Source organism: Erinaceus europaeus, chromosome X, assembly GCF_950295315.1.
Source record: "Erinaceus europaeus chromosome X, mEriEur2.1, whole genome shotgun sequence".
Taxonomy (NCBI): domain Eukaryota; kingdom Metazoa; phylum Chordata; class Mammalia; order Eulipotyphla; family Erinaceidae; genus Erinaceus; species Erinaceus europaeus.
Genome location: NC_080185.1, coordinates 62,221,914 through 62,248,766, shown reverse-complemented (window position 1 = coordinate 62,248,766; position 26,853 = coordinate 62,221,914). Strand labels below are relative to the sequence as shown.

At 38.2% G+C, this 26,853-nt stretch overlaps 1 protein-coding gene across 1 annotated transcript; it reads left to right on the top strand.

Annotated features, from left to right (window-relative positions):
• The first annotated feature begins 1,605 nt into the window (after positions 1-1,605).
• LOC103126757 (melanoma antigen preferentially expressed in tumors-like) lies at positions 1,606-25,721 on the top strand. The gene is made up of 5 exons (XM_007537669.2): positions 1,606-1,684; positions 3,552-3,606; positions 22,549-22,848; positions 23,303-23,902; positions 24,767-25,721. Exons 3-5 carry the CDS (start codon positions 22,553-22,555, stop codon positions 25,278-25,280), a joined length of 1,410 nt encoding a protein of 469 aa, XP_007537731.2. The 5' UTR covers positions 1,606-1,684; positions 3,552-3,606; positions 22,549-22,552; the 3' UTR covers positions 25,281-25,721.
• Positions 25,722-26,853: the final 1,132 nt, after the last annotated feature.

The following is a 26,853-nucleotide window of genomic DNA, read 5'->3' as shown; positions in this document are numbered from 1 at the left end:
AGACACACATTACCACATACCAGTTCCTGGATTCAGGTCCCCAGTTCCCACCTACAGAAGGGAAAGTTCATAAGTGGTGAGGCAGTGCTATTCCCTTTCTCTGTTCCCTAATAAAAACCATAAACAAATATTTTTCATATTTATTTATTCCCTTTTGTTGCCCTTGTTGTTTTATTGTTGTAGTTATTATTGTTGAAGTTATTTATGTTGTCGTTGTTGGATAGGACAAAGAGAAATGGAGAGAGGAGGGGAAAACAGAGAGGGCGAGAGAAAGACACTTGCAGATCTGCTTCACCGCTTGTGAAGCGATGCCTCTGCAGGTGGGGAGCCTGGGGATGGAACTGGAATCCTTATGCCAGTCCTTGTGCTATGCCCTTCGTGCCATGTGAGCTTAACCCACTGTGCTACCTCCCGACTCCCCATAAACAAATATTTTTAAAAGGTTATCAAAATTTAAAAAAATATTTGTATGGGGAGTCGGGCAGTAGCACAGGGGGTTAATCGCAGGTGATGCAAAGCGCAAGGACTCTCATAAGGATCCGGGTTCAAGCACCTGGCTTCCCACCTGCAGGGGAGTCACTTCACAAGCGGTGAAGCAGGTCTGCAGGTGTCTATCTTTCTCTCGCCCTCTCTGTTTCCCCCTCCTCTCTCCATTTCTCTCTATCTTATCCAACAGTGACAACATCAATAACTTCAACAATAATAACTAAAACAATAAAACAAGGGCAACAAAAGGAGTAAATAAATATTTAAAATATATATTTGTATGAATATTTTAATATGTAAACATTTGTGTATTCATTGAATTAGGCAGAATCAAAGGCACAGAGGACACACTGAGAAATGATAAAATGAGCTGGCCAAAGAGTTCACCTGGAAGGGTGCCTGCTTTGCTATGTGTGATACGGAACATTAGTACTAGGAGAAGCTGGGGTGTCTTTCCCTCTGTCTCTGCCTCTGTCTCTATCTGAAGAAGTTGGCATGGGCAGTGAAGCCATGGAGACAACAGTAGCAACAAAATCTAATTAAGATTCCTGCTTCCCAGAATTGACATTCCGTCACCATTAGGGATGGACATTTGATCAAAAAGCAGTACATGAGTAAATTACATTGTACTCTCCTAAGAGGTGACAACTCAAGTGTAAATGAAATTAGGCATATTTGGTGTTTATTGGGAAGAAATTTCACTGCACAGGAGATTCATACACTTTTCTCCTATTTTTGCTGAGGAATTGGCTCTTTTGAAGTCAACACCACACCACCACTGCATACCCCCAAAATTTGGACATTACTTCTATGGTTTTCAGACCTGTTTTGACTGAAACCCTAGCCTGGCAGTACAAAAATCAAACAGAAACCTTGTGTCTTGCTATCCACTCAAAATCTCTCACGTGACAGCTGTCTGAGTAAACCTAGCGAATCTTGAGTGCATTTTGTCTAGTTCTCGCGACAGGCCAGGAATTTAGCCCCGCCCCTCAGTGTAAAGCTGATTGCTTGCCGGTTGTCACATGACGTGAGTTGCGCCAATTGAAATTCTTTTCCAAGGCGTCAAGTTCGAAAAAGGAACCATTAAGACGCTGGTCGTCGTCAAGACTAGATCTTCACCGTGGTAACTTCTAAAGTGCTTCAAAAGATGAAGGTCTGACTACATTCCCAGGTTTTTCCCAACTTTTCTTCTGATTAGGTAAGTAATAACAATAACCCTTTTCAAGTGATTCTGTATATTGCGCCAGGGTCAAAAATTCGGGGTTAAAGACTGAATTTCTTGACCCTCTTTCCAGTAATCCCTCTGTGTAGTCCTCTATCCTTGATGATCGATTCACTTTAATTGAATGGCTAATCATTTCATGATCTCTTCAAAGTTCCTCAATCTTCTCTCCCTAACAAATTGAAGAGATATATAACCTTCAAAATTTGGTATTATTTGCAGTCATTTTCATTTTCCAGACCTTAAATTATAAATATTGAATTACATATGTGTGAGTATTAATATACATATAGATTGATCTATTTCTGGTCTATTTTTTCTTTATTGCGATTAATGGTTTACAGTCGACAGTAAATACAGTAGTTGGTACATGTTTAGTATTTCTCCTTTTTTACATAACACTCTACCCCCCCATTTCATTTTTAATTTGCAAAAGGGTTGTTCTCATCTGAAGAGCAAATGTTCGTCGACATCTTGGAGATGACGACAGATTCATTTTTGTGATGGACGCTGACACAACTTAAATGCATTACTGTGTTTAAAATGAACTTTCAAAGCATCCGGGTGGTGGCGCACCTGGTTGAGCGCAAGCGCACATGTTACAACGTGCAAGAGAACCCAGATTCAAGCCCCCGACCCCCACCTGCAGGGGAAAATCTTTGCAAGTGGTGAAGCAGGGCTGCAGGTGTCGCTCTGTCTCTCTCCCTATTTCCCCCTTCCCTCTCGATTTCTGGCTGTCTCTATCCAATAAATAAAGACAATAAAAATAGAAAATATCAAAAAATTAAAATGAACTTTCAGTTTATGACCAGGAAGACAACTCACTTGGGTTCCTGGTTTCTCAGGTTTTGAGTCCAGCTCGTAAAATACTAGAGGATGATTCAGTACTTTCCCTCTCTCCCTCTGTATGTCTGCCTACTGCTCTGCCTCTGTCTCCCACCATCTGAAAACGTTATTCTGGAGCGGTAAACCACAGTGATGACCAGATAGTTTAATTGTTGGTTTACATACTATTTAAATTCATGAGTACAGCTTCACAGCTTGATAAGTGTAAATACATTAAGTTTTAGTACTACTCACACTTACACAACTGAACTCCAGTATCCTCTCCTCCTATCTGTACTGTTTCATCTCCCTCCCACCAAACAACCACAACATAAATTGTTACCCTTATGCTGTGAACAATAAGGTGCATTCATTTTTAAATGGTTAACATGATATGACATATATATGATTTTCTTTTTAAATTTTAATTGAATATATGCATATGTGCATATGATATTTTTGTCACTAGGATTTTTACAGGGTATTCAAACATGCACAATTTCACCACACCTAGTGGACTCTTTTTTATGAGGCAGGAGAGTGGGGGAGGTAGACTGGTAAAGAGAGAGAAGAGACACCAGACCTCAGTGCTACCGCGTTGTAACTGGGAGTTCAACCTAGCTTCTCACACATGACAAAGTGTATATATTATATAGGATGGATGAGTTATCTCCCAGCCCCTTATTAATATTCCTATCATTCATATATTTTTTCAATAGGTTAAACTGTTATTAAACAATTTCATTTCTATAAAATGTTTCATTGAGGGCTGGTACTTGCTTGAGTGCACATGCTACCGTGCACAAGGATACAGGTTCAAGACCCTGGTTCCCACCTGCAGGGGGAAAACTTCAGAAGCAGTGAGTCAGTACTGCAGCTCTCTCTCTCTCTCTCACCCTCCCTCTCTCTTTCTTTCTCAGATTATCCTGTCTATTTAATAGACAATTAATGTTAAAAATGAAAATGTTCTGTTAATCACTATCCTTTTAATATTTATATTTTAATATTTTCTTTTTAGGGGGAATAATCATAGATGTCAAAAAATTGCAGTGGGCCGAGAGGTGATATATTAGGTAAGATACACACCTTATTATGCCCAAGGACGTGGATTCAAGCCCCTGTTTCCTGCCTGCACAGGGGAAGTTCCACAAGTGATGAAGCAGTGCTGTAGGTGTCACTCTTTTGCTCTCCCTCTCCCCCATTTCTCTCTGTCATGTTAAATAAAGTAAATGAGGAGAAAGAAGAAAAATGACCACCTGGAGCAGAGGAGTCATCATGCAGGCAATGAGGTGAAGTGATACTGCTGGTGGCAATTAAATAATAATAATAATAAGACTTGCACCAAATATATGGTATGTCTTCACCTAATTTTCCCTAATGTTGATGGTTTATATGACTATAGGAAACTTATCACGACTAGACAATTTTATTTACACAGTAATATTATCTAACCGACAAACATTAAGTATTTGAATTTTTTCAACTACTATCCCATTTCTATTTCAGGATCACATTCAGGATACTGCCTTGTATTTGACTATCATCTTTCCTTAGTCTCCCTGAGAGTGGCATTTCTCAATTTTTCATGATCTTTAAAAGTGTTGACCCTTTCCAAGATATTGGTGATGTTTTCCATAGACTGTCTATCAGTTTGGGTTTGTCATATATTTTCCTTATAATCAGGTTGAAGTTGAATATTACTACTTTTATTCTCCACCATTTCATACCTCCTTGGCAGGAGAATTATTTTCACCTTAGTATTACTGAGTGGCTGAATACATTGCACCTATCATTGTAAAACTGAATTATATATCAGTTCATTGGTGACATTTGTTCAGAGCTTAGGACATTACATACCAATTAAAGCCTCACAGGTCTTGAAATCAGGAAGAGGGATAACAATCAGGGCCTGGGGGGCAGTCTTTGTTGTAGTGATAGGATGAAATCATTTTTCATGTAGTGACCTCACATGGGAAAATGTGACTGTCTGGTCTGAATATTTATGGACTGGAAGAAAACTGAAACATATTACTCATGAGTAAGAAGGCATAATAGTTAGCCCCTGTTATAATAAGGATTATTTGAAGGGCATTACTTATAAGAACATTATAGGAAGGAAACTTGTGTTTAGACCATTTGATCCCCTTAACCTGAATTTCCCGGAAGTCAATGCATGCATACTATTAACCTTAATTTTAGATATTATATCACAATATTGCAACAGTTATTTTGTCCCCTTCTCCTTGTGTCATAGCAGGAGATTTCTGATGACTATTACATTATTGATATTTATATTTTTATTGCTGATTTTCTTTCTATTCATGACGTACCAGTATATTAGAAAATGGCTAGATTTCTGAGGTATAATTTCAAACTCACACACGGTATGCATAAGTCACTCCACCCTCCACCAAAATTCTGACCCCCACCGCCAACCACCATAGTTCTTACAAAGTTCAGGAGGCAATTTGGTTACCATTTCTTTGCAAGTTGATTTATTTTAGCCCCTTATATACCACGTAGGAATGAAACCATACAGTAGTTGTCTGTCACTTCTTATTTTACTTAGCTTTATCACCGTAACTTCCATCTACATTATTCTGAATAATACAAGCTCATTTTTTATTGCAGAGTGATATTCCCCTGAATATTTATCCCTTAACTTCTATATCTTTTCATCTGTCCTTGGAAATTTAGTTTGCTTCCACTTATCATCTATTGCTAATAGTGCACCATGTATCCTTTAAAATTGGTGCTTTCATATCCTTTGGATATATGCCTAGGAGTGGTATTACTGTATCACAGGTATTTCCATTTATATATTTATTTACTTATTTATTTTTTATTTTATTTATTTAAAAAAAAGAGACATTAGCAAAACCATAGGATAAGAGGGGTACAACTCCACACAATTCCCACCACCAGATCGCTGTATCCCATCCCCTCTGATAGCTTTCCTATTCTTTAACCCTCTGGGAGTATGGACCCACGGTCATTGTAGGATGCAGTAGGTGGAAGATCTGGCTTCTGTAATTGTTTCTCTGCTGAACATGGGCATTGAAAGGTTGATCCATACTCCCAGCTTGTCTCTCTCTTTCCCTAGAAGGTTGGAGCTCTGGGGAAGCAGAGCTCCAGGACACATTGGTGAGGTCGTCTGTCCAGGGAAGTCTGGTCGCATCCCGCTAGCATCTGGAACCTGGTGGCTGAAAAGAGTTAGCATACAAAGCCAAACAAATTGTTGAACAATTATGGACCTAAAGACTGGAATAGTGCAGATGAAGAGTTGGGGGGTCCTCCATTTTGTAGATAGCCAGTAGGCATATTTTAGTTATATTTCAAAGGGCTTGTAGCTATACTAGTTTTTTTTTTTTTATCCCCCCTGAGCCTGAAATCTGAAATGTAGGTGGATCCAAGTTATTGTCTGGGGAGATGATGCCATGGATGGAAAAGGGACAGAAAGCTGGATCAGGAAAGAGAGTAGCTCTCTAATATGGGGAAGGAGTATAAATATTGTTGAGTGTAAACACCATAAATTTGATTTGGTCTGGGGCCCATATTCAGCTGAGGAGCCTATGTGACTTCTGCATCCATGAAGATCTGAGCTCACATTCTGTGGTCATGAGTAGGAACATTCCAAGCTGCCCCAATATCAATCCATCTTCCTCAGTTGTAGCATGGAGTATGTTGTCCATCCTCCCTTCGGAGGATGGAACATTCTCTACCACTGTTGATCCAAGTTGAGGACAATGTCCTATGGAGGGCCCACAAAAGGGTCTTTTTTGTTGTTCCTGATAGAGATGACCGGTAACAATGGAGACAGGGATTTGTTTGAGGTCTAGGCCCATCATGTCTGTTTGGAGATATTTCCATTTTTATTTATGGGTTATCCAAACTGTTTTCCATAGGGGCTAAACCTTTTTGTATTCCCACCAACAGTGTATCAGGGTTTCTTTTTCTCCACATCCTCACCAACACATCATTCCTATTTTGTTGATGTTAGCCTGCCTCCTAAGCGTTAAGTGGTATCTCATTATGGTCTTACTTTGCATTTCCTTAAATGGTAAGTGACTTGGAGCATTTTTTCATGTGTCTGTGGACCATCTGAATTTTTTCTTTAGATAACTATCCAAATCTTTTGCCCACTTTTAAAAAATATATTTCAGGGATTCAGGCGGTAGCTCAGTAGATTAAGCACACATGGCATAAGGAACCCTGTTTGAGCCCCCAGCTCCCCACCTGCATGAGAGTCACTTCACAGGCAGTGTCTATATTTCTCTCCCCTTCTCTGTCTTTCCCTCCTCTCCCCATTTCTCTCGATCCCATGCAACAATGCTGACATCAGTAACAGCAACAATAACTACAACAACAATAAAACAATAAGGGCAACAAAAGGGAAAAAAGCAAATAAAAATACATATATTTCACTTGTTTTATTTTAATGGAAGAGAGAGACAGACAGAACGAGATAGGTAGGTAGAAAGAGAGAGAGAGAGACACCAGAGAACTGCTTGACTCTGGCTTATGATATTACAGCTACTGCCAGTATTGATCATGAACCTAGGAATTGGAGTCTCGGGCATGAAGGTCTTTTATGCTATCTCCTCAACCCCTATTTAACCCACTTCTGTACTGGGCTGTTTGATTATTATTATTACTATTATTTTTATTATTATTTTGCTGTTGTTGAACTGTGTATATGCACTTTTTTATCAATCCTTTGTCAGATGTGAAATGAGCATATATCCTCTCCAAGTTGCTTGGCTGTCTTTTTTTTTTGTCTTTGTGAAGTTTCTTTTGATATGTAGAAGCTTTTTAATTTAATTTATTTATAAAATAGAAAATATCAGCACAAGTATTGGATAAGAGGGTTAAAATTGCAGACATTTCCCACCACCAGAGTCCCATATTCCATCCCCTCCACTGGAAGCTTTCCTATTCTTTATTCCTATGGGAGCATGAACCCAGGATCATTATGGGGTGCAGAAGGTGGAAGGTCTGGCTTCTGCAATTGCTTCTCTGCTGAACATGGGTGTTCACAGGTTGATCCATACTCCCAGCCTATCTCTCTCTTTCTCTAGTGAGGCAGGCCTCTGGAGAAATGCATTTCCAAGATACATTGGTGAGGTCCTCCTCCCTGGGGAGTCAGGTTGGCATCATGGTAGCATCTGCAACTTAGTTTCTGAAAAAGCATTAAGATATAAAGAAGTACAGATTGTTTAATAATCTGGAACCTAAAGGAAATAATATAGCAGATGAGATTTGGGGTTTCTATTCTGAAAAAAGTTAGGTCTATTTTAGGAATATTCTAAGGGGCCCATGACTTTACTAATTATTGCCTGAGCTTGACAGCTAACATAGCGATGGGCCAAAGGTATTATCTAGGGATATGGTGTCAGGGTTGGAAGTAGGACTAGAAAGCTGGATCAAGGAAGAAAGTATCTCCCAAATATGGGAAAAATATATAAATTACATTAACTGTAAACACCATCTATTTGATCTGGGGTCTATATTCAGTGCAGGAGTCTGTGTAACCTCTCCATCCCTATAGGTCTGAGCTCAAATTCTGTGGTCATAGCTGTGAACATTCTAGTTTTCCCCCATTGCCAAACCCATCTCCCTCCAGTGGTAAAGGATTTTGGTCCAACCTCCCTTTGAGAATGGGGAAGTCCCTATGTAGACTCATTTGCATATTTTTCTTTAGTTTCCTTTGCCCACAGGTTTGAATTTCTGAATATATCCTTTGCGTTTCAGAATACATCCTTATATTAAGTCTCTCAGACTGGGAGTATGGGTCGATCTTCCAATGCCCATGTTCAGTGGAGAAACAATTACAGAAGCCAGACCTTCCACCTTCGCACCTCATAATTATCCTGGGTCCATGTTCCCAGAGAGATAAAGAATAGGAAAGCTTTCAATGAAGAGGATGGGAATATGGAACTCTGGTAGTAGGAATTGTACTTTTTGTATCCTATGGTCTTGTCAAAATATTTTATTTTATGAAAAATTTAAAAAAGAAAAAAATGTTAAGTTCCTGAAATGGTTCACCTTCTAAGTGTTTTATAGTCTCAGGTTTAATATCTAAGTCTTTGATCCATTTTAGGTTAATTTTTATGTGTGGTGTTAACTTATGACCATTTCATTCTTCTATGTGTGACTGTCCAGTTTTCCCAACATCATTTATTAACTGATATTCATCTCAATCCCTTGAATATGGCGTCGGCATTTGTGTGGCTCCATTTTAATCATACTATTTTTGTTTTATCATTTGTAAAAAATAAATATTTAGGGGAGTTGGGCGGTAATGCACGTGGTGCAAAGTGCAAGGACCAGCAATAAGAATCCCGGTTCGAGCCCCCAGCTCCCCACCTGCAGGGGAGTCGCTTCACAGGCGGTGAAGCAAGTCTGCAGGTTTCTATCTTTCTCTCTCCCTCTCTGTCTTCCCTTCCTCTCTCCATTTCTCTCTGTCCTATCAAACAATGAGGATAACAATAATAACTACAACAATAATAAAAACAAGGGAAATAAAAGGGAAAATAAATTAATTAAATTTAAAAAATTTAAAAAATAAAAATAAGTATTTGGAGCACTTTTAGACTAAAAATATTCTATTCCCTGACTTAATATATTTATTCCTTCTGTTTTCCTTACTTATGTTACATTTTTTAAAATTTCCCCAAAGGGATTCTTTTCCTCCCAGTCTATTAAATTATTCATAAAATTATTTTATAAAATTTATTTTATTCACATGTTTATTAAAAATATCACTATCACCACATGAATAAGTTACTATATTATCTATAATCAAATTATACCACTGTATTTTGTTTTGTGAATGGTTCCAGCTTTGATCACTGGAAAATATTTTTGGTTGGTTCTGTGTTCTTTCCCTATGACCTTATTCTTTTTTGTGTACTCCCACATTTATTGACTTCATAAGATTTCAGGTTTATTTTGTTATTCTTTTATTATAGGCCTGGAATCAAACCACTTTTGCAAAAAGCCCTGGTTCCTTTACTTGGGTACTGACATTTAGAAACAAATACTCCCCATTGTCATTGAAAAAGAAATTTCCATATATACTTGGGTGTATTTCTGGGTTTCTATTATGTTCCATCAAACTATTTTTTTATTCATGTAATTTTGTAATTACAGCAGCTTTAAGGTACTATTTATTTATTTATGCCATCACAGTAATGGCTGGGGCTCAGTGACTGCATGATGACTCCACTGCTGTCAAAGGCCTCTTCTTCCCCCCTTAGAGACAGAGAGATGTAGAAAGAGATAAAGGATGAGAGGAGAGGAAAGGAGAGGAGATGAGAGAAGAGAGAGAGAGGGTTAGAGAGCTGCAACACTGATCTAACACTGCTGAAACTTTTTCACTAGAGGCAGGAATTGGCGCTCGAACCTGAGTCCTTGAACATTACTGTGAGTGCACTCTATGGGGTGCACCACTATGCAGGCCCCTACGGTAGGCTTTAAAATCAGATATCACTTAATTCTCATAGATTTTCTTTTGAACTTGTATCCTGGCTTTTACAGCATTTTTATATGAAAATTATTGCCAGTTTCAAATTCCATGAGAATATTTGCTGACAAGATGAGTTTTATTCTAAATTTGTACATTTAGTTATATAGTTTTGATGTCTTTTTAATGTTGGGTTATTTTATTTAACAACAATGAATATATTTCTATTTACTTTTCCTTTTGTATTTATAATTTTTCTTGAATAGATGTTACATTTATTTCTCTATTTTCTTTATTGGGGAATTAGTGGTTTATAGTCAGCAGTAAAATGCAGTAGTTTGCACATGCATAACATTTATTAGTTTTCCACATAATGATTCAACCCCCACTAAGTCTTCCTCTACCATCATGTTCTAGGACCTAAACTCTTAAGACCCCACCCATCCCAGAGTCTTTTACTTTGGTGCAGTATACCAACTCCAGTTCAAGTTCTGATTATTGTTTTCTGATCTTGTTTTTCAACCTTCCGTCTATGATTGAGATCATCACATATTCATCCTTCTGTTTCTGACTTATTTCACTTAACATGATTCCTTCAAGCTCCATCCAAGATTGGGTGAAGAAGGTGAAATCACCCTTTTAAATAGCTGAGTAATATATACATATACATATACATATACATATACATATACATATACATATACATATACATATACATATACATATACATATACATATACATATACATATACATATACATATACATATACATATACATATACATATACATATACATATACATATACATATATATATATCACAACTTACCCAGCCACTCATCTGTTTTTGGACACCTGGGTTGCTTCCAGGTTTTGGCTATTACAAACTGGGCTGCTATGAACATAGATATACATTAATATTTTTGGATGGGTATGTTTGATTCCTTGGGATATATCCCCAGGAGAAGAACTGTAGGGTCATAGGGTAGGTCCACTTCTAGCCTTCTGAGAGTTCTCCAGACTGTTCTTCACAGGGGTTGGACCAATTTACATTACCACCAACAGTGCAAGAGGAACGGTTCCATTGTCTCCACAACCACTCCAGCATTTGTTGTTACTACCTTTTCTGATGTATGACATTCTCACAGGAGTGAAGTAGTATCTCATTGTTGTCTATTTGCATTTCTCTGACAATCAAAAACTTGGAGCATTTTTTCATATGTTTGTCGGACTTTTGGATCTCTTCTATGGTGAATATTCTGTTCATATCCTCTTCTCATTTTTGGATGGAGCCAATTTTTGTTGTTGTTGCTGAGTTTGGTGAGCTCTTTATATATTTTGGTTATTAGCCCCTTGTCTGATGTTTAACATTTAGAAATCTTTTTTTTTACTTTTAAAGTTATTTTTACTAGTTAATTAATACGAGGGGGAAAAATAATTATATGTCTCGAAGTTTTTAAAACACAGACTGAATCTTTTAAATATATAGGCTGTGTATTTGATAGGCGGACTCTCTCAAAAGTCTAGACCAAGTAGATCAGAAGCAACCAATAGCACAGCTATATACAAGATACTTGGTACTGTACAGCAAACCATAACATTTAGAAATCTTCTTCCATTCTGTAAGGAATCTCTTTGTTTGGGTGGTGGTGTCTTTTGCTATGCAGAAGCTTTTAAATTTCATTTAGTCCCATTGGTTTATTTTTGTTTTAGTCTTCATTGTAATTGAAGATGCTTTTAAAATTTAGACAGAAAAAAGTTCTGCCAATATTTTTCTCTCAGTATTTGGTAGTTTCTGATCTAACATCCAAGTCTTTGGTTGCTTTGGAATTTACATTTGTGTTTGGTGAAATACAGTGGTTTAGTTTCCTTCTTCTGCATGTTTCAACCCAAATTTAGCACCATTTGTTGAGTAGACTCTCCTTTCCCCATTTAGTACTTTGGGCACCTTTGTGAAAAATTAAATATCCGTAGATATGGGGGCTCATTTTTGGACTCTCAATTCTATTCCACTGATCAATGTGTCTATTTATGTTCCAGTACCAAGCAGTTTTGACTACAATGTCACTATCATACAATTTGAGATCTGGGAGTGTTAAGTACTATGCAGGGACTAATGCAATGATTCAGGTTTGAGACCCCAGTACCCCACCTGCAGTGAGGATGTTTCACAACTGGTGAATCAGGCCTTCAGGTGTGTGTCCTACTGAATAAAATAGGAAAAAAATAGCCACAGGGAGCAGTGAAGTTTTAGTGCTGGAACTGAGTCCCAGATATAACCCTGGAGGAAAACAAATAAAGAAATGTGACTGATTTGTGTTTATTGATTTCATATCTTATCACTTTAATAATTTTATTGATTATTTTTTCTTTTTTTCCCCTTTTGTTGCTCTTGTTGTTTTCTCGTTGTTGTCGTTATTATTATCACTGTTATTGATGTCATTGTTGTTGGATAGGACAGAGAGAAATCGAGAGACGAGGGGAAGATAGAGAACGTGAGAAAAAGATAGACACCTGCAGACCTGCTTCACAGCTTGTGAAGTGAACCCCTCCCTGCAGGCGGGGAACTGGGGGCCTGAACTGGGATCCTTGCACTTGTCTTTGTACTTTGTGCCATGTGGGTGTCACCCACTGTGCTACAGCCCGACCCCCTATTGATTGTTTCTAACTGGTCTCTCAAACTTTGTGAGAACTATGGTGATTATGGTGAGGCACAGAAGTTTGGTGGAGGATTTATTAACTTATACACAATGTGTATGTAACTTATACACAGAGTGTATGTTTATAAAACTCTACCCCTAACATATTATAATTTTGTGAAACTCTGTTGAATCACTAATAAAATATAAGAAGAAAAGCAAACTGTTTAAAAAGACTTTTTGTCCATGCATATGGTTGCTTGATAAAACTATATACTTGTCTCTTTGGGGATAGAAGTTTCTATATGTATATATTAAGTCTATTTTATTCATTTTTCAGACTATTTACTACTTTGAAAATTCAATAGCAAAATCCTAGGAGTATATATTACAGGAATGTGTGCTTTACTTAAGTCACTGAGTCACTTACTAAAAATATAATGATATTTGAATCTCATAATACCACTTGTCACTCTAATAATTTTTCTTCCCCCTCACTTTTTATTCTTAGTATTTCTGACCTTGCATTAGTATAACAAACACAGAAACATATTTTATTTACCACTTTATACCAAATTTCTGGCATATGCTGAGGACATGGTTAGGTTCCAAAGAAATATTTGATAAATGACTCCAGAGGGGATGAATTTACTTGCAAATTAGTGATATAAAGAAAGAATAATATTGAGAAAGACCCAGAGATGGATATTTGGGTATGTTTTTTTAGAAATATAAGCTTGGGAAAGGGGTACATTTCTGGTAATATGGGCAAGAAAAGAAAATTAATGACATTGGACAATTAGGTACCTAAAGTCATATCAAAAAGAAGGTTGTCAAAAAATAAACTAATTTCTCTTAGTATTGACCTTGGAGGCAAATATAAGTTTTCTTAATCTGAGGGGGATAGTTAATGCTATATTTCAGAACTATTGAAACATCCTTTGAATGAGACATAAGCAAGGCTGATCCTGTATTTGGCCTGGGGAACTACAACAATACCCTATGTGCTGGCTGTTTTTATCTTTCACGGGTAATCAGTAAATTCTAATTTTAAGCAGTATAATCACTTACAACTAACATTTATGGAGAGCATTTTTAAATAATACAAGACTTTTCATTATTTATTAATGGTTTAATATTGATTTACAAAATTATAAGATAGGGGTACAATTCCACAGCATTTATACTACCAGAGTTCTGTGTCCCCATCCCCTTCCAGCAGAAAATGAAATAGTTCTCCCAAGGTCACACATATGGGCTGACTTTATAAATATTTATATCTGTGTTTTTTGTTTGTTTTGCCCATTGTTTTTCTTTGCTGTGCCTTCACTTCCTTTCTAAGTCAAACCTGTACCTATTACTACTTCCAGCTGTCTTTTCTATTTTCCTCTTCTCTCTCTCAGGTAAGAGAAATAGTGCCTGCATTCCTCTGGTGTTTTTCAGGTTCTCTTCTCTTTTAGTGATGGTATTAAAACAAGGTTCCTGGTAATAAATACTTCTGGTTCTGGTGAAATGGGGGTTCATAGCCCTCTGGTTATCTTCCACTATCATTTACACCTCTGGGAGAATGGACCAATTTCTTTTTGCAGTGCACAAGATTGGAGTTTTGGCTTCTGTAATTGCTTCTCTGCTGGACATGGACATTGGCAAATTGATCCATATCCCTAGCCTGTTTCTGCCTTTCTCTGATAGAGTTCCTTAATCTTTTAGTCTGGTTTCAACATCAGGAGTAAATATCTGAAGTTCAGTTCAGCATCAAAATCAGACATCATTTGGAAGCTTTTCCAGTTTCCTATAGTGGCCTTCCAAACACAAATCACATCTTAGGCTTGACCAGTGAGACATATTGTGAAAGACACTTCACAAACCTTTCATGTCATTGCAAAGTCAAATGGTTGGTTGAGATGAACATTTGTGATTCAGACAAGGCCTAATTCTTGCTTTCAAGAACAAAGAATAATTTGGCTGCTTCAGTGCCAGAAGGATTTATTGGAATTTCAGAGTGCCAAGTAACTATTGAGTGTTGGCGATTTTTAGAGAGAAAAGTCTGAATTGTTCAGGAGCAGATGATGGACAGAGATTATGTTTCCCTTGGCATTTGTGCCCTCTCTGGGACTATCACTGCTAGCTTCCTGTTGAGCCTAGTGAAACTTATGGTGAGTGGTTTTCTCCACGAACATTTTCTTACTTTTTGTTCTACTTCATTTGGAATTGGGATTTGGAGTTAGATCAGGATATGTCTAAGAATTCTTTTGAGCTTCTTTCCTTTAAAATTTCTCCTCTGAATCTATTTTTAAAAATATTTTTACTTATTTATTATTGGGTAGACACAGAGAGAAATTGATAATGAAGGGGGAAATATAAAGGATACAAACAGAAAGACACTTGCAGACAAGCTTTCCCCCTGCAGGTGGGAACCAGGGACTTGAACCTGGGTTCTTGTGTATTGTAGTGTGTGCATTCAACCAAGTGCACCACCACCTGGCCCATGGAGAGAGGTTTTTTTTTTTTTTTTTTTAATAAAAGAACAGTGTTAACAGACTTGTGAAAAAAATAAGAGGACTTCTTTGGATGCTACATTTATTAAGAGCCAAAATATCATCTTCGAATGTATAGTTATCACACTTCTCCAGGTTATCAGAGGTTATTGTAACCACTACACGTTATAGAGGTAAAAAGTCTTAAACTATATATATGCATATGTACTAAGGTCATTATTTATTTGTTGATAGCTTTGTATGAATGGTTTGTCTCTTGCCGTATAAGTTGTGTTAAAAATCCCTTCTAACTAGAAACTGAACTGCTCTATGACCTGAAAATTCCTCTTCTGGGGATATATCCTAAGGAAACAAACACAGTCACCCAAAATACAATAGTTTGTACATGTGTAACATTTATCAGTTTTCCACCTAACAATTCAACCCCCATTAGGTCCTCCTCTGCCATCATGTTCCAGGACCTTCTGAACCCTCCCCCCACCACCCCAGAGTCTTTTACTTTGGTGCAATATACCAACTCCTGTTCAAGTTCTGCTGAGTGTTTTCCCTTCTGATCTAGTTTTTCCACTTCTGTCTGTGAGTGAAATCATCCCATATTCATCCTTCTGTTTCCGACTTATCATAGCAGCACAGTTTGTAATAGCCCAAACTTAGAAGCAACCTAAACAACAGATGAGTGGCTAAGAAAGTTGTGATATATATATATATATATATATATATATATATATATGAATACTATTCAATTTTTTACTTTTATTATTAATTTATTTTGATAATTTTATTTATTATATCTTGTATGCTACGTAACTTTTATGAAAATGTGATTTTATAATTGATGATCAATCAGCAATGTTTTTCCCCAGAGGTGAAATGTAGTTATTTCTGTTAATTTTATATGACATTATAAAACATTTCATGGGGGAGTCAGGTGGTAGTGCAGCGGGTTAAGCGCATATGGCACAAAGCTCAAGGAGTGGAGGAGAATGCCGGTTCCAGTCCCTGGCTCCCCACCTGCAGGGGAGTCGCTTCACAAGTGGTGAAGCAGGTCTGCAGGTGTCTATGTTTCTCTCCCCCTCTCTGTCTTCCCCTCTTCTCTCCATTTCTCTCTGTTCCATCCAACAACTACAACAACAATAACTACAACAATAAAAAACAACAAGGGCAACAAAAGGGAATAAATAAATAAATATTTCTTAAAAAAACATTTCGGGAGTCGGGCTGTAGCGCAGCGGGTTAAGCGCAGGTGGCGCTAAGCACAAGGACCCGCATAAGGATCCTGGTTCAAGCCCTGGCTCCCCACCTGCAGGGGTGTTACTTCACAAGCGGTGAAACAGGTCTGCAGGTGTCTCTCTTTCTCTCCCTCTCTCTGTCTTCCCCCTCCCCTCTCCATTTCTCTCTGTCCTATCCAACAACGACAACAATAATAACTACAACAATAAAACAACAAGGGCAACAAAAGAGAATAAATAAATTGAAAAATTAAAAAAAAAAAAAACATTTCATGTACTCTTACATACATCATACATTGACACACAATCACAAGCAAGTATGGGAGAAGTAGACAAAAGAAATTTATGAAGTTCTTTTTTATTTTTTCTATTGTTAATCATTATTAACAAGATTGTAAGATAACAGGGGTGCAGTTCCATACAGTTCCCACCACCCGAGTTCCATATCCCATCCCTACATTGAAAGCTACCTTATTCTTTATTCCTCTAGGAGTATAAACCAGAATTCCTCATGGGGTGCAGAAGGTGCAAAGTCTGACTTCTGTAATTGCTTCTCCACTGTACATGGACATTGTCAGGTTGATCCACACCCTGTTACAAGATTTTAATTTACAGTGTATAGTTCCATACCACACATACCACCAATGTTCTGTATCCCCACCTTGCTACCTCCCAAAGATAACCATCGTAGTTCTTACAAGTCTTAAAATTTGCTTGCTTTTGTTTTATTTGGATTTTTTATGACAACTTCATAGAAATCATATGTTTAGATTCCATCTATAAGTGAAACCATCTAGTAGTTGTCTTGTGCCTCTAAGAATAATCACCTCCAGTTCCATCCATTTTAGAGTATCATTTGTTGTTTCCCCATTCCTGATAATATTGCCCTCAAAACTTTCCTCACTCCTATAGTGTTTGGATGTTTCCCTCATTCTTATTTGCTTCTGGCTTGTTGGAAATTTTTTCCTGGGGTTCTGCCTTGATTCACTTTTGCGTTATTTTATTTTATTTGTCTAACCATTATATTTGATGTTTTTTGAAATTTCTGTCCTGGGTGTTGCTATTCAGGTATTATGTGAGGTAGCCTCTGGCCTGTTGGTTCCTGCACTCTTGAAGCCAATCACCTTTGGTGAGTCTCAAGAGTGAGTAGACGTATTAATCTAATGGTGACACCTTTGGAAGATAAGATGTAGATCTCATGTGTTCAAACTGAGGAGAGAAACAGATGATTGGAGCAGCAAGATAGCACCTTTTTATGCTGGGTCTGTCTTCTTAAATCTTGGAGGGTTTCTTCCTCATACTTTTTCAATTCCCTGATCACATTTTGAGTCACTTGTGGCTATGTAAGTCACTTAAGAGGTCAATGGTGTAAAATCTAACAGTTATTTTTGCTTTAATATAATCCCTGAGGATTGTGTTAAAGCAAGCTAGTTTAAATTTCCTTGCCCTGCTGCAGTGAAGTTAGCTGGGAGTTGTTTTTCTAGCTGGCCCTGCATGCTTCAATAATATTTAGATTTTTCACTTAATCACGCACTAGTGATAAAGAGAGAAAATGGAGATAAGAAGTGGAGATAAAGGAGTCAGGCGGTAGCGCAGTGGGTTAAGCGCAAGTGGCGCGAAGCATAAGGATGGGCTTCAGGATCCTGGTTCAAGCCCCCGGCTCCCCACCTGCAGGGGAGTCGATTCCCAAGCGGTGAAGCAGGTCTGCAGGTGTCTATCTTTCTCTCCCTGTCTCTTCCCCTCCTCTCTCCATTTTTCTCTGCCCTATCTAACAATGACATCAATAACACAAACAATAATCACTATAATAACAATAAAAAACAAAGGCAACGAAAGGTAAAATAAATAAAATTTTTGCCATTTTTTTTATTTAAGAAAGGAGACATTAACAAAACCATAGAATAAGAGGAGTACAATTCCACACAATTCCCATAACCCGATCTCCACATCCCACCCCCTCCCCTGATAGCCTTCCCATTCTCTATCTCTCTGGGAGTATGGATCCAGGGTCATTGTGGGTTGCAGAGGGTGGAAGGTCTGGCTTCTGTAATTGCTTCTCCGCTGAACATGGGCATTGACTGGTCGATCCATACTCCCAGTCTCTCTCTCTCTTTCTCTAGTAGGGCGGGGCTCTGAGGAAGTGGAGCCCCCGTACACATTGGGGTCTTCTGTCCAGGGAAGTCTGGTCAGCATCTTGCTGGCATCCAGAACCTGGTGGCTGAAAAAAGAGTTAACATACAAAGCCAAACAAATTGTTGAACAATCATGGACCTAAAGACTGTAATGAGTTCAGATGAAGTGTTGGGGGTATTCCCTGCATGCTCTTGTGTACTTCTGCTTTCAGGTATATATTTTTCCCCTAGTTTATGGGCACATATGAACCTATGCTCTATCTCAGGGGACCTGGACTATATCTAGGTTTGGGGACTTTATTGGGTAGTGGAACACCTGGAATGGAATTAGAGAATACTATGAAAGGAAAGGTCTCACCCGAGTGATGAAGCTGAAGGGTTGTCATTCCACACCTGAAGTCTCTGGTCACAGTCTGAAGTGAAGCATGCTGGGGTGTCACTTGTTGTGTTGATTAGGTTGCGATCCGTGGATGCAATATTATTTGATTTGAATTGAGAGCAGCATGCAGAAAAGTGGACCCCACCCTAAGGTTCCAGGACTGGGGGAAATATAGGCTCTATAGTGGAAATGTGAGGTTCTTGTTGTCTTAGGGTTCAAGAAGACAATGGATAGTTATTGTTCTCATCACATTATTTGGTGATTGGGTTAACTTTGGAAAGTTCCTTTGATAGGGTTTGGGGTATAGTACCCAGCATCTTGTATATAGCTGTGCTATCAGTTGCTTCTGTTCTCCCTAGTCTAAGCTTTTCGGAAGAACATATCAAAGACAGCCTATGTAATAAAAAGACTCAGTCTGTGTATTAAGAAGTTCTAGACATATCATCAGTTTTTCACCTCTCATATTAATTAAATAGTGGTTTATATAATTTTTACACTTTAATAGGATTGTACATAAACACCACCAAAAGACTGTGTCCCATCTCCACCACCCACCCCTGCCCCCCAACCCTCCGCCGTGTCAGGAAGCCCATGGACACCCTCCCCTTCACCACAGTGTTTTTACATTGGTGCCCTGCTCTCGATTTAATCCTGCTTTTAGTTATTCCCCACTCATCAACAGAAGTTGAGAAAGAAGAACAGAAAGGGAAACTAAAAATAAAATTAAAAAAAAAGAAATGGAGCTGTGTGGTAAGCATGCATAAACTATAGTTAGAATTTTGACTTAACTACTCACTGATGACTAAGAGAGTTAACAGGGCGTCCGGTGGTAGTGCAGCGGGTTAAGTGCAAGTGGCGCAAAGCACAAGAACCAGCATAAGGATCCGGGTTCATCTCCAGGCTCCCCACCTGCAGAAGAGTCACTTCACAGGCAGTGAAGCAGGTCTGCAGGTGTCTATCTCTCCCCCTCTCTGTCTTCCCCTCCTCTCTCCATTTCTTTCTGTACTATCTAACAACAATGGCATCAATAACAACAATAATAGCTACAACAACAATGAAAACCAACAAGACAACAAAAGGGAAAAGAAATAAATAAATATAAAAAACTTAAAAAGAGAGCTAATGGATAATAGAGATAACACAGGTAAGATAAGGGGAGAAACCAGACTGAGAAAAGGATATTATTTGGTCACACAAAAGGCAAGTGACTGACTGGGACTGAACCCAAATTCTCTCCACTATTATATAGTAGTTATGATATTCTTTGCTGTTGAGGGCAATAGGGAAATGATAAACTGTGATATAAAGAGTAATGGCTCCTGACATTTTCTAAGGTAAATTGGGAGGTTCTTAGCCCAAACAGAAAGCTCTAAGTTACACTTTGGTTTCTCCATACTCCCTCATGCAATTAATGTAACATAGTCCATTTAGTTATCTACACTCCTGTAGCTATCTTCTGCCTTTTATTTCATTTGCATAATCACCAAAAGTTCTCTCCATCTGGTCCCAAAAAATACAATGTCATACTTTGTTATAGAGTTGTATTCCATTTAATATATGCCCCATAACTTCTTTACCCATTCATTGGATGATGGCTATTTATATTGTGTTCATACTTTGACTGGTGTAAATAGTGTTACTATGGACACAGAGAGGCATATACCTCTTTGAATTAGTGTTTTCCTGTCCTTTGGAATTCAGGAAATTACAAGCTTTGGTGATGATGGGGATAAAAAGGAGTTGGTACACTGTTGGTAGGAATGCAAACTGGTGCAACTCCTATGGAAAACAGTATGGATACTCCTTAAATGAGAACAGAAATAACTTATGATTTTGGTTTTATTTTTCTAGATTTTTTTGTATTTTCAGATTTATTCTGTACTAAGTCATTCTGGCTGCAGTTATGTTTTAGATCATCTGTTAGCCCCTCACTATCTTTCTTTCACTATATCTTGTGCAACTTTCCTTGAGTAATCTTTGCTTGCAATAAAACCTAGTGATTAGAGTGTTAGAGGTCACATACTTGGATTTTGTTTTCTATATAGTTTTACTCACAATTATTTTGAAGTTTTTTTTATATTTATTATTTATTTTCCCTTTTGTTGTCCTTGATTTTTATTGTTATAATTATTGTTGTTGTTGTCATTGGATAGGACAGAGAGAAATGAAGAGAGGAGGGGAAGATAGAGAGGGGGAGAGATAGACAGACACCTGCAGATCTGCTTCACCACCTGTGAAGAGACTCCCCTGCAGGTGGGGAGCTGGGGCTCTAACTGGGATCTTTAAGCCGGTCCTTGCGCTTTGCGCCACATGCACTTAACCTGCTGCGCTGCTTCCTGACTCCTTATTTTGAAGTTTTAATATTCTTCATGGTGATATAGTTATAGGGTGTGATTTTGTGTAAATTTATATTTTCCTTCTTGTTGATTTATTTCCTTCTGGACAACATGTAATCAACATTTCTGCCAACTTCTAATTTATTATGGTATTATATAAAATATCTGTGTATCTTTATATTGTAAACTTATGCATGTATATAAATATGCTTATGTGTATGCCATATATACTTAGACATATAGAAGTCTATTCTAGGGTGCCGGGCGGTAGCACAGCAGGTTAAACTCACATGGTGCCAAGTGCAAGGACCAGTGTAAGGATCCTGGTTCGAGCCCCCAGCTCCCCATCTGCAGGAGGTTCACTTCACAAGCGGTGAAGCAGGTCTGCAGGAGTCTATCTTTCTCTCCTCCTCTCTGTCTTCCCTGCCTCTCTCCATTTCTCTCTGTCCTATCCAACAACAACGACAGCAGTAACAACAATAATAAGAACAACAATGACAAGAAGCAACAAAAGGGGGAAAATAGCCTCCAGGACCAGTGGATTCATAGTGCAGGCACCTAGCCCCAGCAATAACCCTGGAGGCAAAAAAAAAAGTATTCTTGGGACTCGGGCGGTAGCGCAGTGGGTTAAGCGCATGTGGCGCAAAGCGCAGGGACCTGTGTAAAGATCCCAGTTTGAGCCCCCTGCTCCCCACCTGCAGGGGAGTCGCTTCATGGGCGGTGAAACAGGTCTTCAGATGTCTATCTTTCTCCCCCACTCTTTGTCTTTCTCTACTCTCTATTTCTCTCTGTCCTGTCCAACAACAACAACAACAATAATAATTACAACAATTAAAAATAGCAAGGGCAACAAAAGGGAATAAAGGGAATAAATTATTCCCTTTTGCTGCCCTTTTTTTTATTGTTGTCATTTATTTATTTATTTATTCCCTTTTGCTGCCCTTGTTGTTTTTTATTGTTGTTGTTATTGATGTCGTTGTTGTTGGACAGGACAGAGAGAGAGGAGAGAAAGACAGAAAGTGAGGGATAAAGATAGACATCTGAAGACCTGTTTCACTGCCCATGAAGTGACTCCCCTGCAAGTGGGGAGTGGGGGGCTCGAACAGGGATCCTTATATTGGTCCTTGCGCTTTGTGCCACCTGCGCTTAACCCCCTGCACTAGTGCCCAACTCCCCCCAAAATGTATTCTATTCCTATCTATTCCTATATTAGATGTCTCCTGAGGTTACCATCTGGTTCACCATATAGTTATTAAATATTCACAGCTAATCTCAAAAGCAAACATTCATCTATAGATGTGTTCTCAGAGTTTCTAAATATTCCTCACCCTGACTTAGGTTCATGAATATGGATCAAAAGGCCACAGCTACACTACTAGAACTTGCTGCAAAGAGTCTCCTGACTAATGAGCCTGCGGCTATCAATGCCTTGGAAGAGCTTCCAAGGGACATCTTTGTTACACTGTTCAATGTTGCTTTCTTGGGTGGACATAAGAAGATGCTAAAGTCAATAGTGACACTTTGGCCCTTTCACTGTCTCCATATTGGGACTTTGTTTATAGAAGAATCATATAATGAACTCTTGGAAGCCATGGTTGATGGTCTACAGATGCGCCCTGCTCAGAAGTCTCCCTATTGGTAAGACTATGTCCACTAAAGGCATAATGAATCAGTAGACGGTTATACGTGAAATTCAGCAGGAGAATACCAGTAGTCTGTAAAAAAGTGGTGAATAATGATGATATCTTTAAACCTATAGTTCTAACACTTAGGAGACACCTTAATGACTCCAAAACTTTACAGAGCTGATTATAGAATACAGGTAATTGAGGACATCATGGAATTGATATCCTGAGTGTTATTACATAGAAAAAGAACATGGACATTGATACTGGGGAGAATCAAGGACAAATAAATTATATGCACACGAATTAAAGGTGCTGAATTTGTATGAATAGAACTTATAGGTTAATGATATTTGTAGTGAAAACCAGGAACAAAAGAATTTGTCCTTGCTTCACATTATTAATCTTACTAGATTATATTAAAATCAGCTAATTCTCATGTGTTCTGTCTCCCTCTTTCCTTACAGGCGAACCAAACTCAGGATCTTAGATTTAAGACAGGACCCAGACTGTGAGACCGTATGCTCAGACAGGACCACTTACCCTTTCTGTTTTCAGTCTTGTATTCATTCGAATCATTCTATACTTAAAATAGAAGAAACCCAACATAATTCCAGCTGCCCTGGAGTTGCTGACTCAGAGTCAAGGCCTCCAGTAGATTGGGAACCCATAGAAATATTAGTGGACATTACTTTCGATGGTAGCTTGAAAGAAATGAAATTTATTTCTTGCCTTCTGAGTAAAGTTGAACATAGCTTTGGGTCCTTGCACCTCTGCTGCAGAAATTTGCAAATTGATAACATTTCTATCCACAAAAATAGTCTTCAGTTTCTGGATGTGGGATGTATTGAACATTTGGAAGTGAATAAAATTCAACTGAAAGAAATCACCTCCTTTGGGGATCAGATGATCCATGTGGACAGCCTTAGTTTGTCTAACATATCCTTTAAGACTTACAAGGGGAGAAACTTCAGAACTTTTCTCACCTGGCTTCGGCGGCTGAACAACCTCCAAGAGCTCAACTTGTCTTTCGTCTGCATCAGAGATCAGATGAGCAGGCTGCTCAGGTGAAGGGGTGGGGGCAGAAGAGATACTATGCTTAGATATTTCAGACTTCCTTTTCTTCTTCAGCATGGTCACTACCAGAAGTTTGAAAGTGGCCAAACTAGAGAGAGGCACTTCATAGTGAAAAGATAGACAAGATTAGAAAAGAAAATTGTGCTCATTCACTCAATAGCTAAATCACTGATATACAGATTTTATAATACATTTATAAATGTATTGGCAAAAAAGCTTCAGTCCTTCCCCTACTGACTTTTGTTTTGTATTTATAAAAAGGAAGCATTGGCAAAGCCATATGATAAGAGGGGTACAACTCCACACAATCCTACTGACTTACAGCCTGCCAGAGAAGAAGTGCAGCCATTCAGATGTTTTATGGTATAACACTGATGTAAATCTCTGTGGGATGGCCACAATAGTTATCACTATCAAGCTGTTTTTCTCTTGTATTTACCCAAAATTTTTAACCCTGAATGCAAAACTTGCTATTGGAAAACTAGTAAGGGGTGGAAGGGACCCCTAATTGCTTACTTTCTCTGACCCAACCTTAAGAAACAAGTGAATATGATCCACCACTGTTTATATTGCATATACAAAATGTATCCTTTTTTCACTTCATCATTTCATAGCCCTGTATAATCATTACTATTATGCATATTTTAAAGGTTAAAATCTATATTTAAGAGTAGAAAAGTAACTTTCTCAAAATTGTAAATACATAGTTTTATTCTAGACCATGTTGTTTACTGCTGTTGCAAAATATGAACAGATTACTATATTCTTGAGTCTTGGATATTTATACTTCAAGGTTCACTGTCCTGGTCCAACTCTCATTGTTCTGAAATAATCTTTCATTTTTCTCTCAACAGATTCCTGCCACTTCAGCTGGATACACTGTGTCTATCTTTCTGTGACCTTTCTCAGAGGGATATAATTGTCCTCTCTCAGAGCTCTAAGATTAGCCAGATAAAGCTATTGAATCTTAGTAACAACCAGATATTCTGGGATGTGTATGAGCCCTTTCTGACTCTACTGGAGAAGGTCTCAAGTACCCTGCAGCATCTGGAGTTAAATAATTGTCTGCTAACCGATTCAACTCTCTCTGCTATCTTCCCATCCCTGAGCTGCTGTTACCACCTCCGAGTCTTAAGCTTTGCCTTCAACCCCATTACAATGCCAGCACTTATGGACTTTCTACAGAATTTAGCAACCATGGTGGATCTGAAGTATGTGATTTATCCTGTTCCTGTCCATTGTTATGAACACTGGAATATTAATGGAAATTTGGACCAACAGAAACTTGCTGAGGTACAGGCCCAGCTGAATGTGATGCTGCAGGCAGTACATCGTGAGGACATGAACTGGTCCGCTTGTTCTGAGTGATTTTCACAGTACAATGAGTTGTTTCCATACTGATGTGTAGTTATTCAAACACTGTTTCAACTTAAGCCCATATTTGTATAGATAGGCAAAATCCTATTACTGCAGGACACTTGAACTTAGACTGAATTTCTATCTGCCTTCTATAAAAGGATCTCTTAAGAGAAGATAGAGGGATATGAAATGTACTATAGATACTAACTGTAGTGTGGGTATGTGCCACAAGCAGACCTAGTTATGGTACATCATTCCTCTGTCTACACTGAGTAGAATATTTCTCCACTTTTATGCAGTTGTCACAAGTCCCAACAATTGAAACTATGAATGCTGCAGTTTGCTGAAACCATTAATTTTATCCTCTAGTGTTCTTCAAAGTTTTTGTATTTGTGATATTCTTAAGTTGCTTGTAAGAAACAAGATATGAATAAAAGGAAACATAAACTACCTACTGTTATCTTTTAAAATTTTTATTTAATTTTTTATATTGGGTAGGAACAAAGAGAAATTGAGAGGGAAGGGGGGATATAGACCGGGATATATATATGGAGAGAGAGAGACAGACAGACAGATGCGTGAAGCACTGTTTACCGTTTGTGAAGCTTTCCTGATGCAGGTAGGGGCAGAGGGATTGAACCAGGGTCCTTGCACACTGTAATGTGTTTGACCAACCAGGTGCATCATCACCTGGCTCCCCTACTAGTAACTTTACTAGTAAATATTTCTTATTTCTGCAACATTCACCATGTATCTTCTATGATTTATGTACTATTTGCTGATGTTAATAAAGTCCCTGATCTCAAGACACACAGTACAGATGTTCACATCATCTGCCAGTTTCTGCACTATGAGAGCACAGGAGAAAGTTGTTTACCATTATCATGCCACAGATTGTTTATTACTTTTTCTGTTATGTTCTATGTTCTATCCACATGATCTACTTTATGCTGTTGGATAACTGTTCAGCCCTCAGCTGCTCAGGTCATGGTGTAAATGTTAATTCCTCAGATAGGTTTTATTTTATCAATTCAAACAAATTTACTTTACTGTTGCTATCTCTTTAATATACCAAGACCATTTACTCATGTTATATATCATTCCATATGTATTTGTTACCTGACTTCTTCCACTAAAGATGCAATTATCAGTGGCCACTGAAGACAATAAATTAGGCCTGCAGAAACATGATGTTCAATTAGTGTTAAGTTCACATTGTATACCCAATATTTTTATTGATTTAATAATGATCAACAAGAACATAAGATAGATAAGAGGGGTACAATTCCACACAATGCCCACCACCAGAGTTTAGTATCTCATCCCTTCCATTGTAAGCTTTTCTATTCTTTATCCCTCTGGGACTATGAACACAAGGCCATTATGGGGTGCAGAAGGTGGAAGGTCTGGTTTCTATAAATGATTCTCTGCTGGACTTGGGTGTTGACAGGTCTATCCATACCCCCAGCCTGTCTCTATCTTTCCTTACTGGGGCAGGACTCTGGAGAGGTGGGGTTCCAGGGTACATTGGTGAGGTCCTATGCACAGGTAAGTCATGTTGGTGTCATGGTAGTATCTGCAA

Bases quoted from the DNA above. Each gene is read 5' to 3' on its own strand.
- LOC103126757 (XM_007537669.2), top strand. From the start codon at position 22,553: ATGAATATGGATCAAAAGGCCACAGCTACACTACTAGAACTTGCTGCA. The intron at 22,849-23,302 runs GTAAGACTATGT...CTTTCCTTACAG, and splicing joins GCTCAGAAGTCTCCCTATTG to GCGAACCAAACTCAGGATCT. The intron at 23,903-24,766 runs GTGAAGGGGTGG...TTCTCTCAACAG, and splicing joins CAGATGAGCAGGCTGCTCAG to ATTCCTGCCACTTCAGCTGG.